The sequence below is a fragment of the Mytilus galloprovincialis genome, chromosome 1 (assembly GCF_965363235.1).
Source record: "Mytilus galloprovincialis chromosome 1, xbMytGall1.hap1.1, whole genome shotgun sequence".
Classification (NCBI taxonomy): Eukaryota; Metazoa; Mollusca; class Bivalvia; order Mytilida; family Mytilidae; genus Mytilus; species Mytilus galloprovincialis.
The window spans coordinates 121,532,869-121,555,842 of NC_134838.1; the positions used below are offsets into that span (position 1 = coordinate 121,532,869).

General features: G+C 31.0%; 1 protein-coding gene across 1 annotated transcript; it reads left to right on the top strand.

The window, feature by feature from the left end:
* Positions 1-558: 558 nt before the first annotated feature.
* LOC143055891 (elongator complex protein 3) lies at positions 559-22,031 on the top strand. The gene is made up of 17 exons (XM_076228938.1): positions 559-677; positions 3,833-3,941; positions 4,496-4,586; positions 5,875-5,922; positions 6,645-6,715; positions 7,141-7,204; positions 11,161-11,229; positions 12,638-12,792; positions 13,248-13,328; positions 13,691-13,771; positions 14,284-14,410; positions 15,262-15,334; positions 16,418-16,538; positions 17,372-17,528; positions 18,147-18,374; positions 18,930-19,011; positions 21,575-22,031. The coding sequence occupies exons 1-17, from the start codon at positions 656-658 to the stop codon at positions 21,646-21,648; spliced, it is 1,653 nt and encodes a 550-aa protein (XP_076085053.1). The 5' UTR covers positions 559-655; the 3' UTR covers positions 21,649-22,031.
* Positions 22,032-22,974: the final 943 nt, after the last annotated feature.

The window sequence follows — 22,974 nt, forward strand, 5'->3', positions numbered from 1 at the left end:
TTATATTCATTTTTTATAAGTACAGCATTAAAAATTTAAATAATGAGGCTATTTAAATGGTTAATATTGTTTAATACTGTTCTTAAATAAGTTGGAACGAACTGACCAATTTTTGGAAAAGTTGGAACGACCTGACCAAGCAACTTTGGACGAATTTGTTGGTACGAATCAGAGTTGGAACGAATCATCCAGATACCCAAGTAAAATTTATGTTTTCCATAGTCTTTCATATATTATTTCGCCCTGTTGAGTTCATCACGTATTGTTGCAGAACCATATTATAGAGAATAATATCGTAAGACGAAGTATTTACCTATTTTTTTTCTTGGAAGAAAATAAAAATGTAAACAGGTGCTTGATTTTCACTTCCGGTTAAAATTTAACCAAGAACCAAATACAAATATGTATGATGTTGGGTTTTTTGCCGTCTTTGTCTCCTTTTCAAGCAAAATTTAATATTCAACAATCGCTGATATATTATGATATATAAAATTAATGTTACTCATTAGAAAACATGCAAATAGATCATAGTTTTGGTATTTAAACGTAAGCTTTTTATTTTTGTTTTGGTTTATAGATGTACCTTAGAAATATAAACACATGTGTGAAATGAAATATGTTGCAATAAGTTACTGATACAGCTGAAATCTTCAAAATGGGGAAAAACAAGGCTAAAGGTAAATATTATTTTTTATGTAAACCGTTTTTACACTAAAAAAAACCAACATAAACTTATTAGAGAGTGTTGACTCAGATTAAAAAAATAATTTATTTATTTAAACTTTTACATGTTTAGCACAGGCACTCGTCTCATAATTTTTTTCCCCTATATACCTTTATATAACACATTTATTCACGCTATGCATAGACATTGCATTGTGCTTTCGTGTTGTAAATACGGCGTGAACACAACGCGGGAACATCACTTATGTATTATATTGTAACGTCAAGACTTTGTGATGCGTCACTTGTATACATGGGCTTCTATAGACCGATTACACATATTGGAACATGCAACGTTTTGTTACTTAATTCACGTATTCCCGACATTTTGGTGCCATGCCCAATGGATTTGAATAAGCTGAAATCGATAAGGAAAGCGAACAGAAGTGTAATTACAAGACATTTACGAAAAAAAATAACGATTTGAAAAACGAAGTGGAGTTAACCAGGATAGATCTTTGAGCAACATTTGAAAGTGTGGAACAAAATAAGAAACTTTTGGAAGATTTAGATCAACATATTATAAGTACAATCAATACAGAGGATATTGAAGAAGAAATTCTCAACATAGATGAGTATACTTAAGATTTAGAAACTAAACTAAAACACTTTCATATATTCATACAGAGTTTAGACAAATTCGAATAATCATAAAAATCAGCAGTCTACCTCATCATATCAAACATTAAATTATGAAGCACCACCTTTTATTCCAACTTTATGTATTGAAAATCAGCAGCAGTCAACCTTCAGCAATCAAACACACCACCTTCGGAAATTAACTTTGCCCAATTTCAATGGAAATGTTATTGAATTGCAATCTTTCTGGGATTCTTTTGAATCAGCAGTACATATGAACCTGAGTCTACCAGATATTCAGAAATTCAATTATTTAAAATCACAACTTGGAGGTGAAGCATCTCATACTATTGATGGGTCCGCATTGACAAAGGCTAATTATAAGGAGGCAGTTAACGTATTAAAAGAAAGATACGGACAATCGAATAAAATTATACAAGCACACATGAAAGCATTGCTAGACATTACACCCGCAAATAATGATTTAGCCAGTTTACACGTCTTTAATGACAGTACAGAGGCATCCGTACCCAGATTAAAGGCTTTGAGCCAATCGCAAGACACTTACGGCACATTACTAGTCACAATAATTTTGAGCAAGCTTCCCGGAGAAGTAAGGCAACATTTAGCTTGAGATCATGGATCAAACAAATGGATTTTATCCGATTTACGTAAAGCTATTCAGAACGAGATTATTATTATCCAAGCAGGTCAGGATTACAGTATCCGACAAATCTATTCCACCACGCCTACATGTACGTTTCTTGTAGAAACACATGAATCTTACGGAAAAGAATCATATACGGCAAGAAGAGTCGATTATGTAAACAGTAACCAACGTGTTGTAACCGCAAGACCATGTATATACTGTCAAGAAATTCACACACCGGTGAACTGTACACGGATTACAGACACAAACGAACAAATGAATATCGTAAAACGCAGCAATCTGTGTTTCAATTTTCTTGGTATTCACCGAGTCAATCAATGTAAATCTATACATGTATGCCATCATTGTAAGAAGAAACATCATACTAGCATATGCAATAATTGAATGGTTGATTACAGAAGAACACATGTCCAAAGTGAAACTTGCATGAATCAAATCGCAAGTCGTATCTACAACAACGAGCATGAACACAAGCATACAACTGAGTTATCACAATACTTAAATGTAAACATTGTGAATGATAAAGAGAGAGAAAAAGAAGACGACACAAAAGTTCTTCACACATCGCATAAGGCAAATCTACTGTATTATTAAAAACAGCAGTTACACCCATTTGGTCCATTCGTATAGGTATCGACGCAAATATACTTTTTTATGAAGGTGTGCAACGTTCGTTCATAACTGCAGATCTTGCAATGAAACTAAAATTTAAAGTCGCCAACACAGAAACTATACAACTATCATGCTTCAGAGACACTGGCAATACTATACAATACCTAGGTAAAGGTACATTACTGGTCGAGACAGAGATGAAACAGAAAATACCAGTTGATAGACTTGTTGTACCGAAAATAGCCGTTGCAATAAAAAATCATATCCGCAAATTAGACTTGACTGAAAACAAGTACATGTATCTTCAAGGATTAAATCTGGCTCATCCAATCAAAGATGAAAGTATAATCAAAATTGATGTTTTGATAGGAGCAGATTACTATAGGCAGTTTGTTGGGGACCAAATCATCCGCGGAGATGGATCTACAGCAGTAAAATCAAATCTAGGTTACCTTCTATATGGTCCATTAAAGGAAACAAGTATCGTGAAAGCTTATGACAATACAATAAAGAACTAAGTGCAAAGAAGTTTCGTTCGAAGAATTGATAACGAGGGATGTAACAGAAAAACAAAACAGTACATACCGCACCACCGAGTTAGAAAAAAGAAGATGCATGTGAATGAAGTACCGTACAAGTCATTCGACCGTCCAAGATGAATCTACAATCAAATCGAGATGATGAAAGAAATATGTGAACTGTTAACTACCCCTTTTTATATGATCTGCGAATCTTAATTAAAGTGTTATTTAAAGGGTCAAATTTTGATACTACTATACAGAGTGAGAGACAGTAATTATTTTCTATACATAGAGACTTTAATTTTCAAGCGTAAATATTATTAATTTGAAATTTCTTATTCACATTTGAGATTGTATTATTTATTAAATTTTATCATTTTGCAGCCCACAGAAAGTTGTAAATATGGCGGGAACACAACGCGGGAACATCACTTTTGTCTTATATTTTAACGTCAAGACTTTATGACGTGTCACTTGTATACTTTGGCTTCTATAGATTGATTACACATATAAGAACATGCAACGTTTTATTACTTAATTCATGTATTCCCGACAATTTATGTCTACTTATGCCATGTTATATGTCTTGACAGGTGTATATGTATTTATTGTTGATAGTTCACCTAATTGAACAACTTAATTTATCTGTTTACAGAAATATCTGATATTAACTTAAAAGATAATAATTTTACTGATGAAAATTACCTCAAATATTCTTTATTTTAAGGAAATTATGCTGGATTTTCCAGAGAAGAACTTCTGGTGATGACAGTAACAGAGGTTGTGAATCAGTTAATCCAAGCTCACGAACAGAACAAAGATGTTAATTTAAATAGGTAATCAAGTTGGGGCTACATGTATATCAGGAAAAAACGGCAGGCAGATTTTAAAGGCTATTTTTTGAGGACCTACAAACCATACAGTTCTATTAAAGATCTATAGATCAACAGTTAGATTGGGATTAACTTTTGTACTATCTTCTAACTGGCTTGCCCTACCCTAAATATATTTTGTTTGGAAGAACCATTAGTTGCATTGAACATGTATTTGACCAAAATAGAAACAAACTTGCATGATTTCTTTCTTTGTCAGCATTATATTTCTTTTTCTACATGTAGCGTAAAAGAAGACATTATACTCTGAAATTCTAAATTTTGTCAGTATTTAATGGTTTGATTTTAATGCCCAGTTTATGAAAAGGTGAAATAATGGAAGTACTATTTCTGGTTGTAAAAACACACAAAAACAATTAGTCTAAGAATTGAATGTAGCAAAATCTTAGACTGTTTAAGATATATATATATATTATAAAAAAAAAAGAAATAACACAAAATGTGTATATTTTATAAACTCTTAATAGTTCATTTATTAAAATTGTCTTTTCTTTTAGACTTAAATGTAATGTATCAAGTAAATATGGACTACCAAGTCAACCAAGGTTGGTTGATATTATAGCAGCCGTACCACAGCAATATAAAAAGGTATTTATCAAATCTTACAACTAAATGTGATCATAAGTCATGAATAATGCAGTATACCTATGACCAACTTTACGTGTAAGATTTTGTGAAACTCATTAGTGATTGATAGTAAAAAACTTATTTGAACAAATTTAAAAAAAAAGATGTGGTATGATGCCACTTAGACAACTCTCCACTAGAGACCAAAATGACACAGAAATGAGCAATACTAGGTCACCGTATGGCCTTCAACAACGAGCAAAGCCCATACCGCATAGCTATAAAAGGCCCCGAAACGACAATGTAAAACAATTCAAACAAGAAAACTAACGGCCTCATTAATATGAAAAATGAACCAAAAACAAATATGTAACACATAAAACAAATGAAAACCACTAAATTACTGTGGCGGGTTTAAACATGTTAGCGGGATCCCAAACCTCCCCTAACCTGGGACAGTGGTATAACAGTACAACATAAGAACGAACTATAAAAATCAGTTAAAAAAGGCTTAACTCATCAGATGGACAAAAATACAAGTGGACGTGGTACTTGTTCACCCCAAAAACAAAAAGACACTAGGAATAGATTTGAGAGTACTCACAGTTAACTGACAGCTAGTTCAAAGTCACTAACAACTAATAAACTAATAAAAAAATCATGCATCTAAGACTAAATTATCAATCCGTACACATCTAACATCTAACATTTTTCTCTGATCTTTTAAAATGTTTTTAGATTTAAATTCCTAAACATATAGATTTTGTAGATTGCACATAATCTTTTGAAAAACTTAATTTTGTTTTGATCATAGTATATACCCAAACACCAGTTCATAGCTAATGTTGTTGTCAGATTATTTTCATTTTCATGATAAAAAAAACTATCAGAGAATACCAAATAAGGGTTTGAGGTATAAACTAATCCAAGTTTTGTCCTTAGTGAAAAAGAAGGTCAGAATTCAACTTCACAGCCTTCGTTGCATTATAATGTTCACTTAAGGTGGTACCTAACACTACAGGGAGATAACTCTGTAAAATCAGCTAAATGTTTTAATTACATTGTGTTGTTAAGGGAATATTTAGCTTTTCCATGATCAACATTAGTGTTTGATAAACTACTATATGACCAGTGTATTTTTTCTGATAAAATGGTTGGTTCAGATTTTTTGAAATTTTTATATTTTTGTCTAAGGGTCAAAGAAAATACTTTGTCAAAATTTTATGAAAATTAAACGAGCCAAATTAATTTCAGTGAAGGTGTTGGGTACCACCTTAATAGTTTGATGAGTAACTCTTTATCTTTACAGGTATTGGTACCAAAACTTAAAGCCAAACCAATCAGAACAGCTAGTGGTGTAAGTTCTTAATTTTAAAACCAAAAACAAATCTTAAAATTTCATGACAATTTTTTATGCTGCTTATTTCCCAGTTATAAATGTCTGTTTGTTAATGAAATAATTCCTTTTGGTTTTACTAGTTGGTAGATGCTAGTGACTCTGACTCAATTTTCATGGATTATTGATTATGTAATGTTAGTGTGCTACTTGTATTAACACCTTCATAGAACTTACTTTCAACATGAAGTCAATTGTAAGTAAAACAGAGGTGAGACATTTCAGTATGTGCACTCTTGTGTTATGTAAATTAACACAGTTACACAAATATAGTGTGGAAACAAAATGTTTATTTAATTGAAGGCAATTTGTCCCTGTGCAAGATTTGTACAACCTTTGAGTACTTGAATGTTGATTGCCTATTCATTTTTCAATGATCATATATATTTATAAGAAGATGTGTAATGAGTGCCAATGAGACAACTCTACATCCAAGTCACAATTAGTAAAACTATACCATTATAGGTCAAAGTACAGTCTTCAACACAGAGTCATGGCTCACACCTAACAGCAAGCTATAAAGGGCCCCAAAATGACGAATGTAAAACCATTCAAACTGGAAAACCAATGTTCTAATCTATAAATACAGGAGAAACACTGATGAACCACATCAACAAACAACAATAACTAAACATCAGGTTCTTACTTTTCTTGTAAGAAGATAAAATTGTGTTCCATTACAGATAGCAGTTGTAGCTGTGATGTGTAAACCTCATAGATGTCCACATATAGCAATGACAGGAAACATTTGTGTGTAAGTTAGTTTTATAGATTAGAAGTCAAGTTAAAAGATATTTTCAAAAGTTTTATATGGAAAAATTCCTGAATTTGATGTCTCTACTTTAGTTTGCCAAAAAAAATTGTAATGAAACTTTTACACAATGCTTATTACCACCAAACAAAGATCTGTTTGTATTTGGGTGGCATTTTATTTCACTGTTCTTGAGTTATGTCTCTTTATAAATTGAAAAAAAATGCAGAGTTTACTGTATGTTTACAAGCAGGGGTATCTGTGTCCCATGGACACATTCTTCTTTTTTTATATCTTAAATTTTGACAATGGTCCAATATGAATTTCTTTGAAAAGAAGCAGATGTCTAATTTGCAATTGTTTCTTTATATCTTTGTACATGGAAAATATAGATATATGATGCATAAATTTCTGTTGGTTTCTTTTAGATATTGTCCAGGAGGTCCAGACTCTGACTTTGAATACTCCACACAATCCTACACAGGATATGAGGTTAGTTTAGTTTTTAAGCAGTTAAGCTGCTTTATGCGAGCACCCTAGATTTATGTTCTACCCAATAAATGCTGAAATGTGTGCCACTTTTATTATCTGGCTGGCTATCATGTTATTTATAACTAATTGGACACTTTTGTCATACTTTTTATTCTGGAATATAAAAAATATTATCATAAACACGTTAAATGGTCGTCGATTTTCCCAAAAGTTTTGAAGTTGCACATAGGAGGTAGTGCTCGATAGAAATCCTTCTATAGTTTATTATCCCCTGTGCTGTTGGCTAAGATGCCAAAGAACAATTGCATGAAATATTTGGTCGCCGAAAATCTATAAAGATGAGTCGTTTACATTTCCCAAATGGCAAAAGTCGTAGGAATATTGTTTGTCATCGATACGTATTACATACGTCAGTAGTCTATTAATAAGTTGGCGGCAATTTCAAATTACATAGAAGACGAAATTTACGTACCTTTTAAATTGAGAGGATTCTGATGATCAGGGCTGTCGGTGGCTTCAAGTGCCGGCTACTTCACTGACAAAAATATAAATTCAAAAAGATAAAAAATATCTTTTTCAAATGTTTACAGGCAGCCGAGAGACGTATTGTCGCAAAGTCGCGGTCACGATAAACAAGGGTGAAAAGTCAGTGTTTACCGTGGGCTAAATATAGTTCACATGAATTCAGGTCACTGATTGGTTGTCTATTTAAAGTCAGAATGCATCGTTTCTTTTCAAAGATAACAAGAGAGACGTTCCGGTGGTCATTAAACGTTAACAATAGAGACGTTCCGATGGGCATTAACTCGTTGGCTTTTTTTTTGGCTTTTAAAACGTGAAGACAATCAGATAGGATGACAATCTTATGTTATTGAATAATATCAGTCAAATTAAAGAAAGTGTAGTAGATCATATTGTTCAGAATCTGGAAAACAGTATCTTTTGAAGTTCATTTTTCAAAGCCCACGTGGTGTTCAGAGAATCAAGGTCAAAAACGAAAGTAGAATATTGTCGACTCGACCTCAAATAAATAACATTTCCAAATGATTTATGTATCAGACTTATTGAACAGTTTACAAAAAAAAAAAAAAGAAAATCAGAGGATATATCAATTTTCTGTCAATGCTTGAGAAATAATTGTATGATTTAAATACGCGTAACAGTCTTTAGAGAGAAGAGGGGGGTCATTTGTTTACAAATGCACGTAGTTATGCAAAATAAATCGATCAAGATTTATAACAAACCGGATTATTATATAAATAAAACTCCTTTAAAAGTAAATGAATTTGAAGCATAAGGTAATAAAAATAAAAAACTATAACATAAAAAAAATGAAATTTCTTTGAGATTTTTATTTCTTTCTTAAATTTCATACATAAAAAATGGTCAGTTGAAAGATGAAATTAGGTGCCAGGAGATTGCGAGAATGCAGGATTTCATGCTCTATTTATGGCTTATGCCGTAAGGCACCAAGCTTACAGCTTGGTGGGCGTCTGGCTTCGCTGAACGCATGTTACAGCCGCCTATAATTTTACTTGAGCCTTCTACTTCAATTTCATGGGAAAGCCCTGCATTAGTGGGTCCTCACTATGGACAGGTGCATACAGAATGTGGCGGCTTAAACATCTTAACTGGCACAAAACTCTCCCCTAACATAGGACAGTGTATGTGTATAATCTCAAACATTGAATCTTTATAAATATAAATTGGAAATAACTTTTGAAAGTGGTAGGATTGCATAACATAAACATTACTGTACAAGCATTATTTGATACTTTAGAAATAGCTGAGAACAATGCCTGAGATAAATAATTGACTAATTCTTTACACTATTCATCTGAACTTTGCCAAGTTTGCCTTTGGGTTTTTGATTAACTGCCTATAGCACCCTTTGGTGCTTTGATTTTTCTTAAGTCCACATTTAGTTGTAGTTAGGATATCCTAATAAGTCAAATGTGGTGCGAGACCACAATTATTTCGTAGTGCATTTCTTTTAGACAATAAATACAAATTAAAAAATCCCACCTGTGCTTTCTCAATAAAAAATTTACAGTGTGTTGTACTACTTTTGGGACAAATTATATTAAAATTATAGAAAATTTCATCGGCTCTAACTCAAAATATGGACATTTTAATGTAAAGGGGGTCTTGAAATCTTTTGACAGCTTCTGAAGTGCTAATTTTTAACCTTTTTCAACTGGACCAAATCACTACTTTACTTTAAAATTCATGACCCAAATTATTTGACAGTGTCATTTCATCCCTTGACTTGCTATTTGAGACATAAAACATGGAGAAATACATTTGGAAGGGGTATACAAACAATTGACAAGTAACACACTGTTCACAATAGGGACTACATTTGTGGACAAAGAAAATCAAGGGACGACAATTGTGGTCTCGGACTATGTTATCCTTTAATTGCTAAAATTTGCTTTTTATCTTGTCTTTCCAAAAAAGCACATTTATTTACTTGATATTGATTTTTACACCTTTTATCCAAACTCAGATAAATGACTGTACCTACAACATCTCATCTCAAGGCAATGCTTTTATGTACCATTTATTTTCCACTGACCTTTACCTTTGATATAATGGTGAACAGATCATTTTTCGCTTTCTAACTTATCCTGGCTCAAGACTATGATGCGATTTGTCATGGTTTTACATCAGCAGTCTTTTGTTGTCTTTAGAATAAAATGTTTTGTATAATTTGTAGGTCTTGATTAAATGAAGCCTTCAAACCCATCATAAAATGCTGATTGTTACAAGACTTTGGACACATAAGAATATTGATGATCCCTCTGAAGTTATTGTTGATATCCTCAATGGTATTCAAACATGTCTGCAATTGTTAGGTGAAAAAGAAAATTTGACAAAGTATTCCTTATTTTGAAAATATCACTTTGGCAAAACCACAGAATAGAATATCCATGAAATTACATCCATTCCTCATTCCACGACAATGTGTACTCACAAAATAAATGAATCCACAGTAAAATGTTCTAAACTTAAGGAAATCTTATGCTGATTTTAACATATCTTTAACGTGGGTACAGCCATTCCTGGAAAAAGATTATAGACAATTTTAGGATTTAATATGAAGTTGAAAATCCTGTATTATAAGGCCAATTGCTAAAATATTTGGGATAGAGATATGTTTTTTGCTCCTTCCATGAATTAAAGTTGATTCTAACATTCATGTCCTTCAAATGCTTTGAGTACACACCTGTTGTAAAATATGAATATATTGTTTGGGCTCTTCCGATCGTACTCCCACGTCATATGCTTTTTTATGAATGAGTTTCCCGACGTCATAGAACGATGACATAAGAATTTAAGCATTTTACAGGAAAATACAAGCTTGTAAAAAACCGAAAATCATCACAACAAGGAAACGTAAACAAACGATGCTAAAATGTGGTATAAGCCAATTTTTATATATACACATAAGACATATAAGTAAAGTATTATTTGAATGTATCCAAAACTATCTAAACACGTTATTGTAAATAGTTTGACCATGTCACTAATTCGGTTTGCTCTGTTCTTTTACAATAATTTAATGGTGCGTTTATTTATGGGAACGGCAAATATTTGCCTCCTCCTAGAGTGCTTGGATCCAAAAGAATTGCCGTATTTGTCCTATAAGAATAGAAAATTCATGGGGGCTTGAATATGTCTAGATTTTACCACGGGTTGTCCATTTATGCCAATATTTTACCCCTCAATATTTTGCATAAAGGGCCAACCTGTGGTAAAATCACGATATATTGAAGCCCCCATAAATTGTTTCTTAATCAACTTGTTTGCCACAGGCTGAGAATGTGGCAAAATTGGGAAATAAAATATTCTTTAAAAAACATTCTTCAAGATGAAAATTGGTATTCATGAAAATAAATGAATCCACAGTATTTGAAGTTTTTTATTATCTTTTACAATGTATATCATTACAGCCAACAAGTATGAGAGCCATCAGAGCTAGATATAATCCATATTTACAGACAAGACACAGAGTCGATCAGGTAATACAGTTAACTATCAATGTCTTGAACTCGGTTGACTCGAAATTTCGGATGAGTCAAACTTTTCACGTGGTCCTGAACTTTGTTCCATATAAATGTATGTAATTCGACTCTTGATGAGTTGAAATTTCGGTTGAGTCAAACTAAATTTACAATCCCAAGGTTATAAAAAGCATTCAAAATTCATTACCTGACATCATCTGGAACTAATACACATATGTAAAAACATGACCTCCGGCATTTAAATGGATTGAAGAGTTAATCTGACAATACACGTGTAATTAAATTTCCAGTCACTGACAACTGTATTGATTTATGACATGCTATTTCCACGAGTGTTTACCTAAGATTATCTTTTATTGAATTTTTATAAATAATTAGTGATACATTGTTAATGTTTATGAAAAGTATTTAAAATGTTTACAAAACAATTAATTGTGATTTACACTAATAAGCTTGGGTGTGTATAAAGTAAGGATTATGACTTCCGTTGATGATCACTTAAAAACTACTCAATCGGCGTTAATCTTGTTGTATTTTCTTCTGAAAAGAAAGAGTGAGATAAAACAAAATGAACAGGAATCTAAATTTTTTAAAATCTCTTGTATCAGAGAATAAACAATTTTGTCAACTATAAACAACCTGAATAACGAAACTATCGATTGGAAATTACTCTCTTGGATAAAAGCCATAGAAAAAAATTGTAACTGAAACAATTGAATAAGTAAAAATAATGTTATTATAATAATGAAAGACCATTACATACAAATACATTGATCTGATACCAGAATATCCATGCCCTTCCCATATTCACCCGGATTTATTTAAGCTTTACCAAGCTAAGCAAGAGTTGTATCCCTTGTTCTGTCAAACTTCCGGTTTTCGTTTGAGTCGAACTATGTGTATCTCGAAATATTTCTCTGGTCCAGCTGACTTCGAGATAAAGAGAGTTGACTGTATATTTATCTTAAAGTATGTGGTATAATATAATTTGTAATTAAGCTTAGGAATTTTAAAAAATCTTTTAAGCTTACAATAATAGAAGATTACGATGAAACTTTTTCTCAGCATTTGCTGGGTTATGCTCCAAGATGCTACAGGGTTTTGCTTAATGGACAGAAGATTGATTGCAGAAACTACATCTTTCTGTATTAATGAAGCAACTTTTTACACACAATGTAGCATTGACATTGGAAAATTGTCCATCATTATTTTTTATTGCGGTATTTTAAAAATTGATTATATACTTTAGGAGACAGACTTGCATTCTATTCATTCTGAAATAACCAAAAGAGAAGAAACTAGCTGTTGTAAACAAATCTCATAGATTTCTACTGTCTTCTAGCCTAATCAGAGATTTGAAAATATGTAAATTTTGAGACAGCATGTTATATATTTCTATTTTTAGCTGAAACAGCTAGGACACAGTGTAGATAAAGTAGAGTTTATAGTTATGGGTGGTACATTTATGAGTTTACAAGATGAATACAAAGATTATTTTATCAGAAATCTCCATGACGCTTTGTCAGGACACACTAGTAGTACAGTTGATGAAGCTGTCAGGTAAATAAATATAAAGCATGTCCATTAATAAATCAATTATGCTCCACTTTAATAAATTCCTATGTTTAAGTTTTGATAATTCCATATAGATACACAGCACTGTTGATATGTCAAAAACATGATATATGACATAATGATATGCCATATATATCATATATTGGTGTTGCCACTATCTATATCATTCTTCTTAGATCTTCATAAATTGCATATTACAGCTTTGTGAAGTCAAATATGTCAACCGAGCCTAAATAACTGTCCTAGACATATATCACCAATGTCATAATGCTTGAACCGACATTGATAAGTTTCAAATCATCTAGTCATCTTTCTGTTTTCTGGTAAAACAAAGAAAAAACTTTCTATCATGCAAAAATACACAAATACAATCTGTTGTTATCAATGAGGTAAAAATAATATAAAGTGCTAACTTTGATTTAAAATGTTTGTTTATTTAGATATTCAGAGAAGAGTATGACAAAGTGTATCGGTATCACCATAGAAACCAGACCTGACTATTGTTTGAGGAAACACATCAGGTAATAGTTTGACAATTATTAATAATAAGGTTATAAAACTAAAGTTAATTATTAAAAAAATAATGAATTGCTGATAAGATGGAGACAACCTCTTAATATGCAGTCTATTTAAAACTTAAAAAGTTTTACTCTGCAAGTAAGGAATCGGGTTAAACATGCTATTTACAAAGTACGCATATTTTCAGTTATTGCTATAGCTTACTGATAGGTGTAGAATTGAGTATTAAAGTTGAATATTCAGCCAGATTTTAATGCAAAAAGATAACTAGATATTCATTTACCATTATTTTGTAGTCCAATACCACCTCAAAGCTTTGATTAGATTATCTTTTGTTTGTTTAAATGTTGAGTATATTTTTCAGTGACATGTTAAAGTATGGTTGTACCAGATTGGAGATTGGTGTACAGAGTGTCTATGAAGATGTAGCTAGGGACACAAATAGGTACATTTTTATTTATTTTTATTGGTACCAATGTACAATACATCTGGAGTTGAACTATTTGATAAGTATTTGAAAATTATGTAATGGATGAATTTCATATTTTTGTAAAAAGAGATGAAGGTTATACGTCAAAAAGACTGCAACTAAATGACAAAAATGAACAAAAGCAATCTAGAAGGCAATATACAGTTTTCAACAAAAGAGAGTTATATACACATTATGTTACAATGTAATGTCTAGATCATCCTGAGTTTTAAATTGTAAATAGATAAAAACAGTAAAACTGAAAAGCTACTATCATAACTAAGTTTTTTGGAAATAACAAAACAGCAAGACTATTTTAAGTTATGAGTGAAGTAAAAAAGAATCATCAGCATAATGAGCATGTTTTTAGATACGATTCCTCAGTTATGAGTAAAGGTGAAACAAAAAATTTCATCTTTATTTAACTCAAATAATGTTACTGTCTGACTATATTTTCCATATCATTTCATTAATCATTCTATTTACAGAGGCCATACAGTTAAAGCCGTGTGTGAGTCATTTCAGATGGCAAAGGATGCTGGGTTTAAAGTTGTAGCACATATGATGCCTGATTTACCTAATGTTGGATGGGAAAGAGATATAGAACAATTTATTGTATGTAATATTTTTTCTTGATCACAGAATATTAAGGAGTACTTTTCCAATAAATTTGGTTATCTAAATTTTGATTCAAGACTCAACAGTCCTAACAATATATAGTTGAATATGAATCACTAATGTGTCTAAACATCAAAAGAGACTTAGACCTTGTCTTTATGTCCCCGTCATAGCAGAGGGGGCATACATTTTACCTTTTTTAGAGTTATTGCTTCTTTACAAATGAAAAAAATGCTGAATTTTACATTTCTGTTCTCTTTCTTAAGTTTACCTCAACTAAATGTTGTGAATCTTATACACAATGTTTATCACCACAAAACACAGATCAAGTATGAATTTAGATGGCATCTCTTTTACTGTTCTTGAGTTATATCCCTTTACAAATAGAAAAAAATGCTGAATTTTACTTTTCTGTTCTCTTACTTAAGTTTACCTCAACTAAATGTTGTGAATCTTATACACAATGTTTATCACCACAAAACACAGATCAAGTATGAATTTAGATGGCATCTCTTTTACTGTTCTTGAGTTATATCCCTTTACAAATAGAAAAAAATGCTGAATTTTACTTTTCTGTTCTCTTACTTAAGTTTACCTCAACTAAATGTTGTGAATCTTATACACAATGTTTATCACCACAAAACACAGATCAAGTATGAATTTAGATGGCATCTCTTTTACTGTTCTTGAGTTATATCCCTTTACAAATAGAAAAAAATGCTGAATTTTCGTTTCCTTTCTTTAACTTAAGTTTTACATGATATATGATACTCCCATATTGCTTTCAACCAATTGTATTAGATTTGTTATTATTATCGCAAACACTAAAATTACCATGCCATTTTCAGGAATTTTTTGAGAATCCTGCTTTCAGAGCTGATGGTTTGAAGATATATCCTACACTAGTCATAAGAGGAACAGGTATGAAAGAACTTTATATAAATTTTCATTCAAATGAAGCATCATGTAGCTTGTAAAAAGATGAAAATATTTCCTTCTTATTTTACTCTGGAATGGAAGGTTTAGCATAGACAGTGATGAAATCTACACAAAAATAAATCTATTTTACATTTCTTAAGATGACTTTATTTCCAAAATATGTTGAAGTTTGAGACTTTATTGTCTGTTCTGGCAGTAGTTTTTACCATTAAGTTATAGGGGATTTATATTCCTCATGTAAAAAAAAAAAAAAGTGTATTTGAAAACTAACTTGCATGTCAAAGTGTTAAAGGTATTCTTTATTTAATACAATTCCCTTAAATTTTTTTTAAATTATGTCTTTTTAAAAATAGGTATTGAAGGTAAAGGTACAGACATAATCAAAAATCAATAATTTAAGCGGCTCATAGATTCTCCTTTTCTTAGACACAGATTCTTCAGCTGATGATTCTTAGACTTAAGGAAGTTTGCTGCTCAGTTTCAAAATAAATAGCTTTTCATAAAACTAGTATGTATTGATAGGAATTAATTGAGGAATAAAAAAAGCAAAAAAAATATAGGGGTCAATGTGCTAATTTTCTAGATAATAGCCATTGGAATTTTGACGGGAAAATGTTTCTATCTTGATTTTTCATAGCCTTATCATTGACCAGTTAAAGTTCCCAAAAACTATTAAAAATTAAATAAGATTTAATAAGACTTAAACAAATAGTTTATAATTATACATGTGTGACAGGATTGCTTCCCTTAGAAAAACTTAGTAGATACTTAGTCAGCCGTAAGCGGTTGAGCTAAGGAAGTACTTCTTTAGCTCAGTTGGTATACTCGCTGCCTTGTAACACAGAGGTCCCGGGTTCGAGTCCGGGTGGAGACAAGCAATTTTTTAATGAAATTCGTGCTCTCCGGTTACACATGTAAAAGATTTATAAAAACATGACAAGCAATCACTTTGGGTTTGCCATTAATTTAATTGTTAAGCTTTAGTTTTAAAGAATAGACTTGTCAAATGAATTCTATGAAATATACCAAACAATGTGATTCTAATTGAAATATTTTTGATTTCAGGTTTATATGAACTTTGGAAGACAGGGCGATATAAAAGTTATCCACCCAGCACACTGGTTGATCTTGTGGCCAGGATATTAGCTCTTGTTCCTCCATGGACTAGAGTTTACAGAGTTCAAAGGTTAAGTTCTTGAAATAACATATGGTTTAAGGACAATTTCTTTTTTGTCACAGTCAATAATATAGATATGATACTAAAGTTTAGGCAAAAGGAGAAGGTATAATTTTATGGTGAAATTGGTAGAAAATTTTAATTTTTCCCATACTCAGATTTTACTTTAGTTTAATATTTTTTTAAATGAGAATGGAATTTTGGGTTATAATTTTTTTTAATAATTTTATAATTATGTTAAGTGCTGTGCTCTCTAAAATTGTGATCTATTTACTTCAATTAAGAAATGAAATTATGAAATAACAGTAAATAACAGTAAAAAGCAATATTATACAAAATGGTGACTGTTTAATGAAAATATACTGTGTGCTCTGAATTAACCTTGCTAAAATGTCACTAAAATAAGCTTTTATTTATTTCTAAAATCTGACAAATTTTTCCTTTGACTTCTTTTATGGTGTCTGTAAAATTGTGTCATCAAAATTTTTGATTTAAGTATTTGTCTTTAACAAACTGGTTTAAATTTGTGGTATTATACATTGTTTCTTTATCAAATTTTCAAAGACTGATCATGACAATCCTATGAGTGACTCAGAGTCATTGAAATTTGTATCATCTAAAGAAAAAATCATAGAAATTTCTACTTTTCAAAGTTTTTGTTCACAGATTACTATAATTTAAAAAAGAAAGTTTCCCTTTTATCATACACAGTATATAAAAAATGGATGTGATATGTAATTTAGAATTTATTGTGACCATCTTCTACACATATGTTTTATACCTATTTCTTCATGAAAGGTCTGTGACATTGTGTTCAATCATTGTTATTCTTTTGTTTTTAGAGATATACCTATGCCATTGGTTAGTTCTGGAGTTGAACATGGGAATTTGAGAGAGTTAGCATTAGCTAGGATGAAAGATCTTGGAACTCAATGTCGTGATGTCAGAACAAGAGAAGTTGGTATACAAGAAATACATCACAAAGTCAGACCTTTTGAGGTATGATGTAACAATGTCACAACTTAATTTGAATCAACCATTCTTTTCATTGGCTGATTAATGTTACTTTTGAAGATTTGAGGATGAAAAAAATAAGGGAGATTTACCTAATGTGGTCATCTGTAACTATGAATCTAATGTAGAAAGGTTTCTAAGATGTGGTATTCAAGCCATATCTGTACCTGATTAAGATGACTTTTATTTAGTCTACTGAAATACCAGAATTTTGACATCCCATTTCCTCTAAACAGATCAAAAATATTCCATATCTTTATAAGTAGCTAGTTAAGTGTTACAAATTATAACAACAGTCTTTATCAAAATAGAAATATCTGATAATGGTCAGGAAAGCGACAGATTCCAGATACACATTTAGTATGGTCTAGTTTGTATGCAATGATTAAATGCTCTTCCTCAGAGATATCTAATTTTAAAATAAAAAGAATTATCTCAATGGTTAAATGCTCTAGGAATTTTTTGTTGATGATTGGCATTGTTGAAAAGGTCAATTTACCAAACTACATTATCTATTTCTTAGTTTACAAATTTTTTTTTTCAATCTAACAAATATATTTCAAACAGAATAAAAAATGAAGAGATTTGATAATTATATTTTAGGCTGAATTGATCAGAAGAGATTATGTGGCCAATAATGGCTGGGAGACATTTTTATCTTATGAAGATCCAGAACAAGACATTTTAATTGGACTTTTAAGATTAAGGAAGTGTTCTCCAGATACCTTTCGGCCAGAGTTAAAATCAGGCTGTTCTATTGTACGGGAGCTTCATGTGTATGGTAGTGTGGTTCCTGTACATGCTAGAGATCCTACCAAATTTCAACATCAGGTATATTTATATTTATTTACATTTTGTACACAGACATTTTGGCAGAAAATATCTTTGATTTCATTTGTACTAGAGGTATTGAGATGTTTTCGCTTTAGAAAAACATGGAGATGTGGTTTGATTGCTACTGAGACAACTATCCATATAGACCAAGACATCTATCTATAAAGACCAAAAGAACAGATATATGAACAATGACATCAGCATTAAAAAAATTAAAATAAGGTCAGTTTATTTTTTTATCCACTGGGACCCAAGTGGCAGAAGGCAAATCATTGCTGTTGCCTTTCTGTCAAAAATGCTCAATTTTGGTACAGCCTTTATTTACTTATAACAGACCAGACCATTGATGTTTATTTATCTTTTACTCCCTATCCCTCCAGCAAATGCTATATTTCAGTAGCCTAAAACCTGACAAAGACTTATTTCTGTATATTTTATAGTTAAGTGGAAATATGGCATGATAAATTAAGCATCTCCATGTGTGTTTGATCTCTGATAGTATAAAAATTTTAAAAAGAATAGAAATAACACAGAATGAATGTTTTTTTTCAGGGATTTGGCATGTTGTTAATGGATGAAGCAGAAAGAATAGCAAAAGAAGAACATGGCTCCAGTAAAATAGTTGTCATATCTGGTAGGTGAAACATTGAGCCTATAGTAAACATTAATAAGATTCCTTATCTTTAAAGATGGTTAACAGAATTAAGAATTGCCTTCCAGAAGAATTGATAATTTCATTTTATTCTGAACAAATATATCATGTTATAGAGGGGTATTTGCGAAAAATACCAGTCAAGGGACTGTAAAATTTTCCGAGCCGCAAGGCGAGGGAAATTCGTCCCCAAGACTAGCAAATACCCCTCCATAACATGGTATATCTGTTTAATTACACCAAATAGATTGGGATTGAAACTCTCTGTAAAGGTGAAGATAAAAAAAAATCTACTTGAAACCTGTTTGGATATCTGAAATGATGTGGCTAGTCAAATTTAAGCTATGCTAAAAAGAAAGGCAATTTTCTTTTGGACCTATAACTCATTTTTTATATGCCCGTCAAAATTATGACGGGACATATTATGTCCGGTGTCCGTCCGTCCATCTGTCTGTCTGTCCGGGGTAAACATGTCACACTGTAACTTGAAAACAACTTATCCAAATTTCATGAAACTTAATATAATTGTTTCTTATGATGGTCAAATGATCTGTATACTTTTTGGTGAAATAAGATTAACACTTTTTGAGTTACGGTGTCACAGAATATAAGTTCCGTCATAATATTTATTCCAAAGGTAATTTATTATGTAAGAAAAGTTCCAATTGGAATTATTGTTATGTGATATTTATTCCATCAGCATAATAAAATGACCGATGCCTTGGAATTTTTATCACTTAAAATAAATTCCAATAGGAGATTTTCAAAAGTTGGCAGGTCTGTAATTATTCCGATTGGAAAAAATATTATGTAATATATATTCCGATTGGAAAAAATATTATATAATATCTTTTCCGACCCAAAATTATTACTATATTCTATCCATAACTAATGCTGGATTGGAAAATTGGTATTTACAATTATTATAAGAACAGGTATCGTGAATATGGAATAGAATTGTTTCCAATCTTGAAGATATTATTCCTGAATTATCCACAATTACTTGTATGCATATTTTACCTTCAAATGATATTTTTCTCATTAGAATTAACATTTATATTTCACAGCTGAACTTGTTAACATATTTAGTTACCTTCAACAAATGTTCCTTCATTTAAGAACATAAATATTTTCTCATACTCATCAGCCTCTATGTTTCAGTATACATTCAGGTGTTGTGTACAGGTGAATATATCCAACTCATTAACACTTTTCATTTTACATAATGATCATATAATTAGTATTTTAACCGGTTTTGATTTAGAAAACAATCAACATATAAAATCTGTTTTGATTTATATAATAATCAATCAGGCATAAACTAAACTTCAGCATAATAGGAACATTTCTAATACTCATCAACATATAAGATAAGTTCCTAATATCAGTGGAACAAATATAATACAGATGGAAAAAGTATTCCAAGACATAATTTCCGCAGAACAAATATTATTATAATATTGTTTCCCTCAGGAACAAATATTATTAGGAACAAATATACGTTGACAACGGCACTTTGTAACTAAAACAGGGGGGTGTTTTTTTTTCACATGTCGCACTGTATCTCAAAAACGATTCTTGAATATGGCTTAAAACTTTAAACACTTTTTAGTTATATTAATCTTAATATCTATATACTTTTTGGTGATGATTCCAAATTTCATTTTTGAGTTATTGAGTATTTTGTAAAAAAGGGGGAGGGTTTTTTTACATGTTGCGCCATATCTCAAAAATGATTTATGATTATTGCTTAAAACTTTACACATGTCTTTTTTATATTAATCTAAAGATCTGTATACTTTTTGGTGATGATTCAAAATTTTATTTTTGAGTTATTGAGTATTTTGTAAAACAAGGGAGGGTTTTTTTACATGTTGCGCCGTATCTCAAAAATAATTTATGATTATTGCTTTAAACTTTACACACTTCTTTGTTATATTAATTTTAAGATCTGTATATTTTTTGGTTTTGATTCAAAATTTTATTTTAGTGATATTTAGGTTTTTGTAAAAAAAAAAACCAGGGTGAGTTATTGAGTATTTTGTAAAACATGGGAGGGTTTTTTTACATGTTGCAGCGTATCTCAAAAATGATTTATGATTATTGCTTTAAACTTTACACACTTCTTTGTTATATTAATCTTAAGATCTGTATACTTTTTGGTTTTGATTCAAAATTTTATTTTAGTGATATTTAGGTTTTTGTTAAAAAAAAAACAAAACAGGGTGGGGGTTTCACATGTCCAGCTGTGTCTCAAAAACAATATAAGGTTATTGCTTAAAACTTTCTCAGAAACTATTTATGATTATTGCATAAAACTTCCACACAAGACGTCGGGTGTATCATGTGCTCATGGCGCAGCTGTTTATTTGTATTGATATTTAATTTCTCTTTTTGAAATTGATGAGTTGAAAACTGAAAAAGTTAAACTTGCATCTTATAAGGGTTCATCACAAGGACTTTTTAATCCTTTTTAACATTATGTATATAAAGAAACAGATATTTTGATTCAGTTTATTATATGTTTGATACTTGTTATTTACAGGTGTTGGGACAAGGAATTACTACAGGAAAATTGGATATGAATTGGAAGGACCTTATATGACAAAATCATTGTGATAATGACAGATGAATTGTGATATAAAATATTAGCAAACTCTTGGGAATGGTTGAGCTCTCAAAAAATATGTATACAAATTCCTATATGCTTGTTTTAGAATTTGTCAAAACCGCATACTAAAGTATGCAAGAAAAACATCTTATATTTGATCCAAGGAAAATGGCACCAACAAAAAAATATGAAACCACAGTATTAGATTTATTTATATTGAAATACATGTACAATTGTTTGATGTGTGTGTCAAATCAAATGAAAATGTAAAATGATTTTACTGTTATTTACTGAGATGAAATATATCTTTCATGTAAAATATACTGAAGATTGTAAAAAATATTCATTGATATGTTGCATACAATAAAGTCATGAAAGGAACAATGAAAAATACTAGTGTCAATATTTTATTGGATATTTGTCTCATTGGAAATCATACCACATCTCCTTATTTTAATATGAAAGCATGAATGAAATAGTAAATAATATAAAAGTTTTAATCTTTTTCAAGTTAATAACTGTATAATAAATTATTGCATGAAGTACTTTTTATGCCCCACCTACGATAGTAGAGGGGCATTATGTTTTCTGGTCTGTGGCTCCGTTCGTTCGTTAGTTCGTCCGTCCATCCATCCGTTCGTCTGTCCGTTCGTCTGTCCGTCCGTTCAGGTTAAAGTTTTTGGTCAAGGTAGTTTTTGATGAAGCTGAAGTCCAATCAACTTGAAACTTAGTACACTTGTTGCTTATGATATGATCTTTCTAATTTTAAAGCAAAATTAGACTTTTGACCCCAATTTCACGGTTCACTAAATATAGAAAATGAAAGTGGGAGTTTCAGGTTAAAGTTTTTGGTCAAGGTAGTTTTTGATGAAATTGAAGTCCAATCAACTTGAAACTTAGTACATATGTTCCCTATAGTATAATCTTTCTAATTTTACTGCCAAATTAGATTATTACCCAATTTCACAGTCCATTGAACATGGAAAATGATAGTGCGAGTGGGACATCCGTGTACTTTGGACACATTCTTGTTCTCCATCCTTTTGTAGAGCAATAAACAATGAAATACAACAACACCAGTAGATGAAGTCATCATTAACAGTAGACGTGACATCATGAACCCTGTAGGAAATTATTAACCCCCTGCAGATCCATAGGGGTCATCAAGTGACAGTGTTAAACCAATCCCAACCTCATATTTATATGTGCCACAAAAAAAATTAGTGATATGTAGTCAGCATTTGTTACTTTATCTTACTATTTTACTTATAAATGGACTTAGTTTTTCTGCCAGGAAACATTACATTCACTCTGTGATTAAAGTTTTTAAAATT

Excerpts from the sequence above, each read along its gene's own strand:
- LOC143055891 (XM_076228938.1), top strand. The coding sequence starts at position 656 with ATGGGGAAAAACAAGGCTAAAG. Across the intron at positions 7,205-11,160 it reads AATCCTACACAGGATATGAG|CCAACAAGTATGAGAGCCAT; the intron begins GTTAGTTTAGTT and ends ATATCATTACAG. Across the intron at positions 12,793-13,247 it reads ACAGTTGATGAAGCTGTCAG|ATATTCAGAGAAGAGTATGA; the intron begins GTAAATAAATAT and ends TTGTTTATTTAG.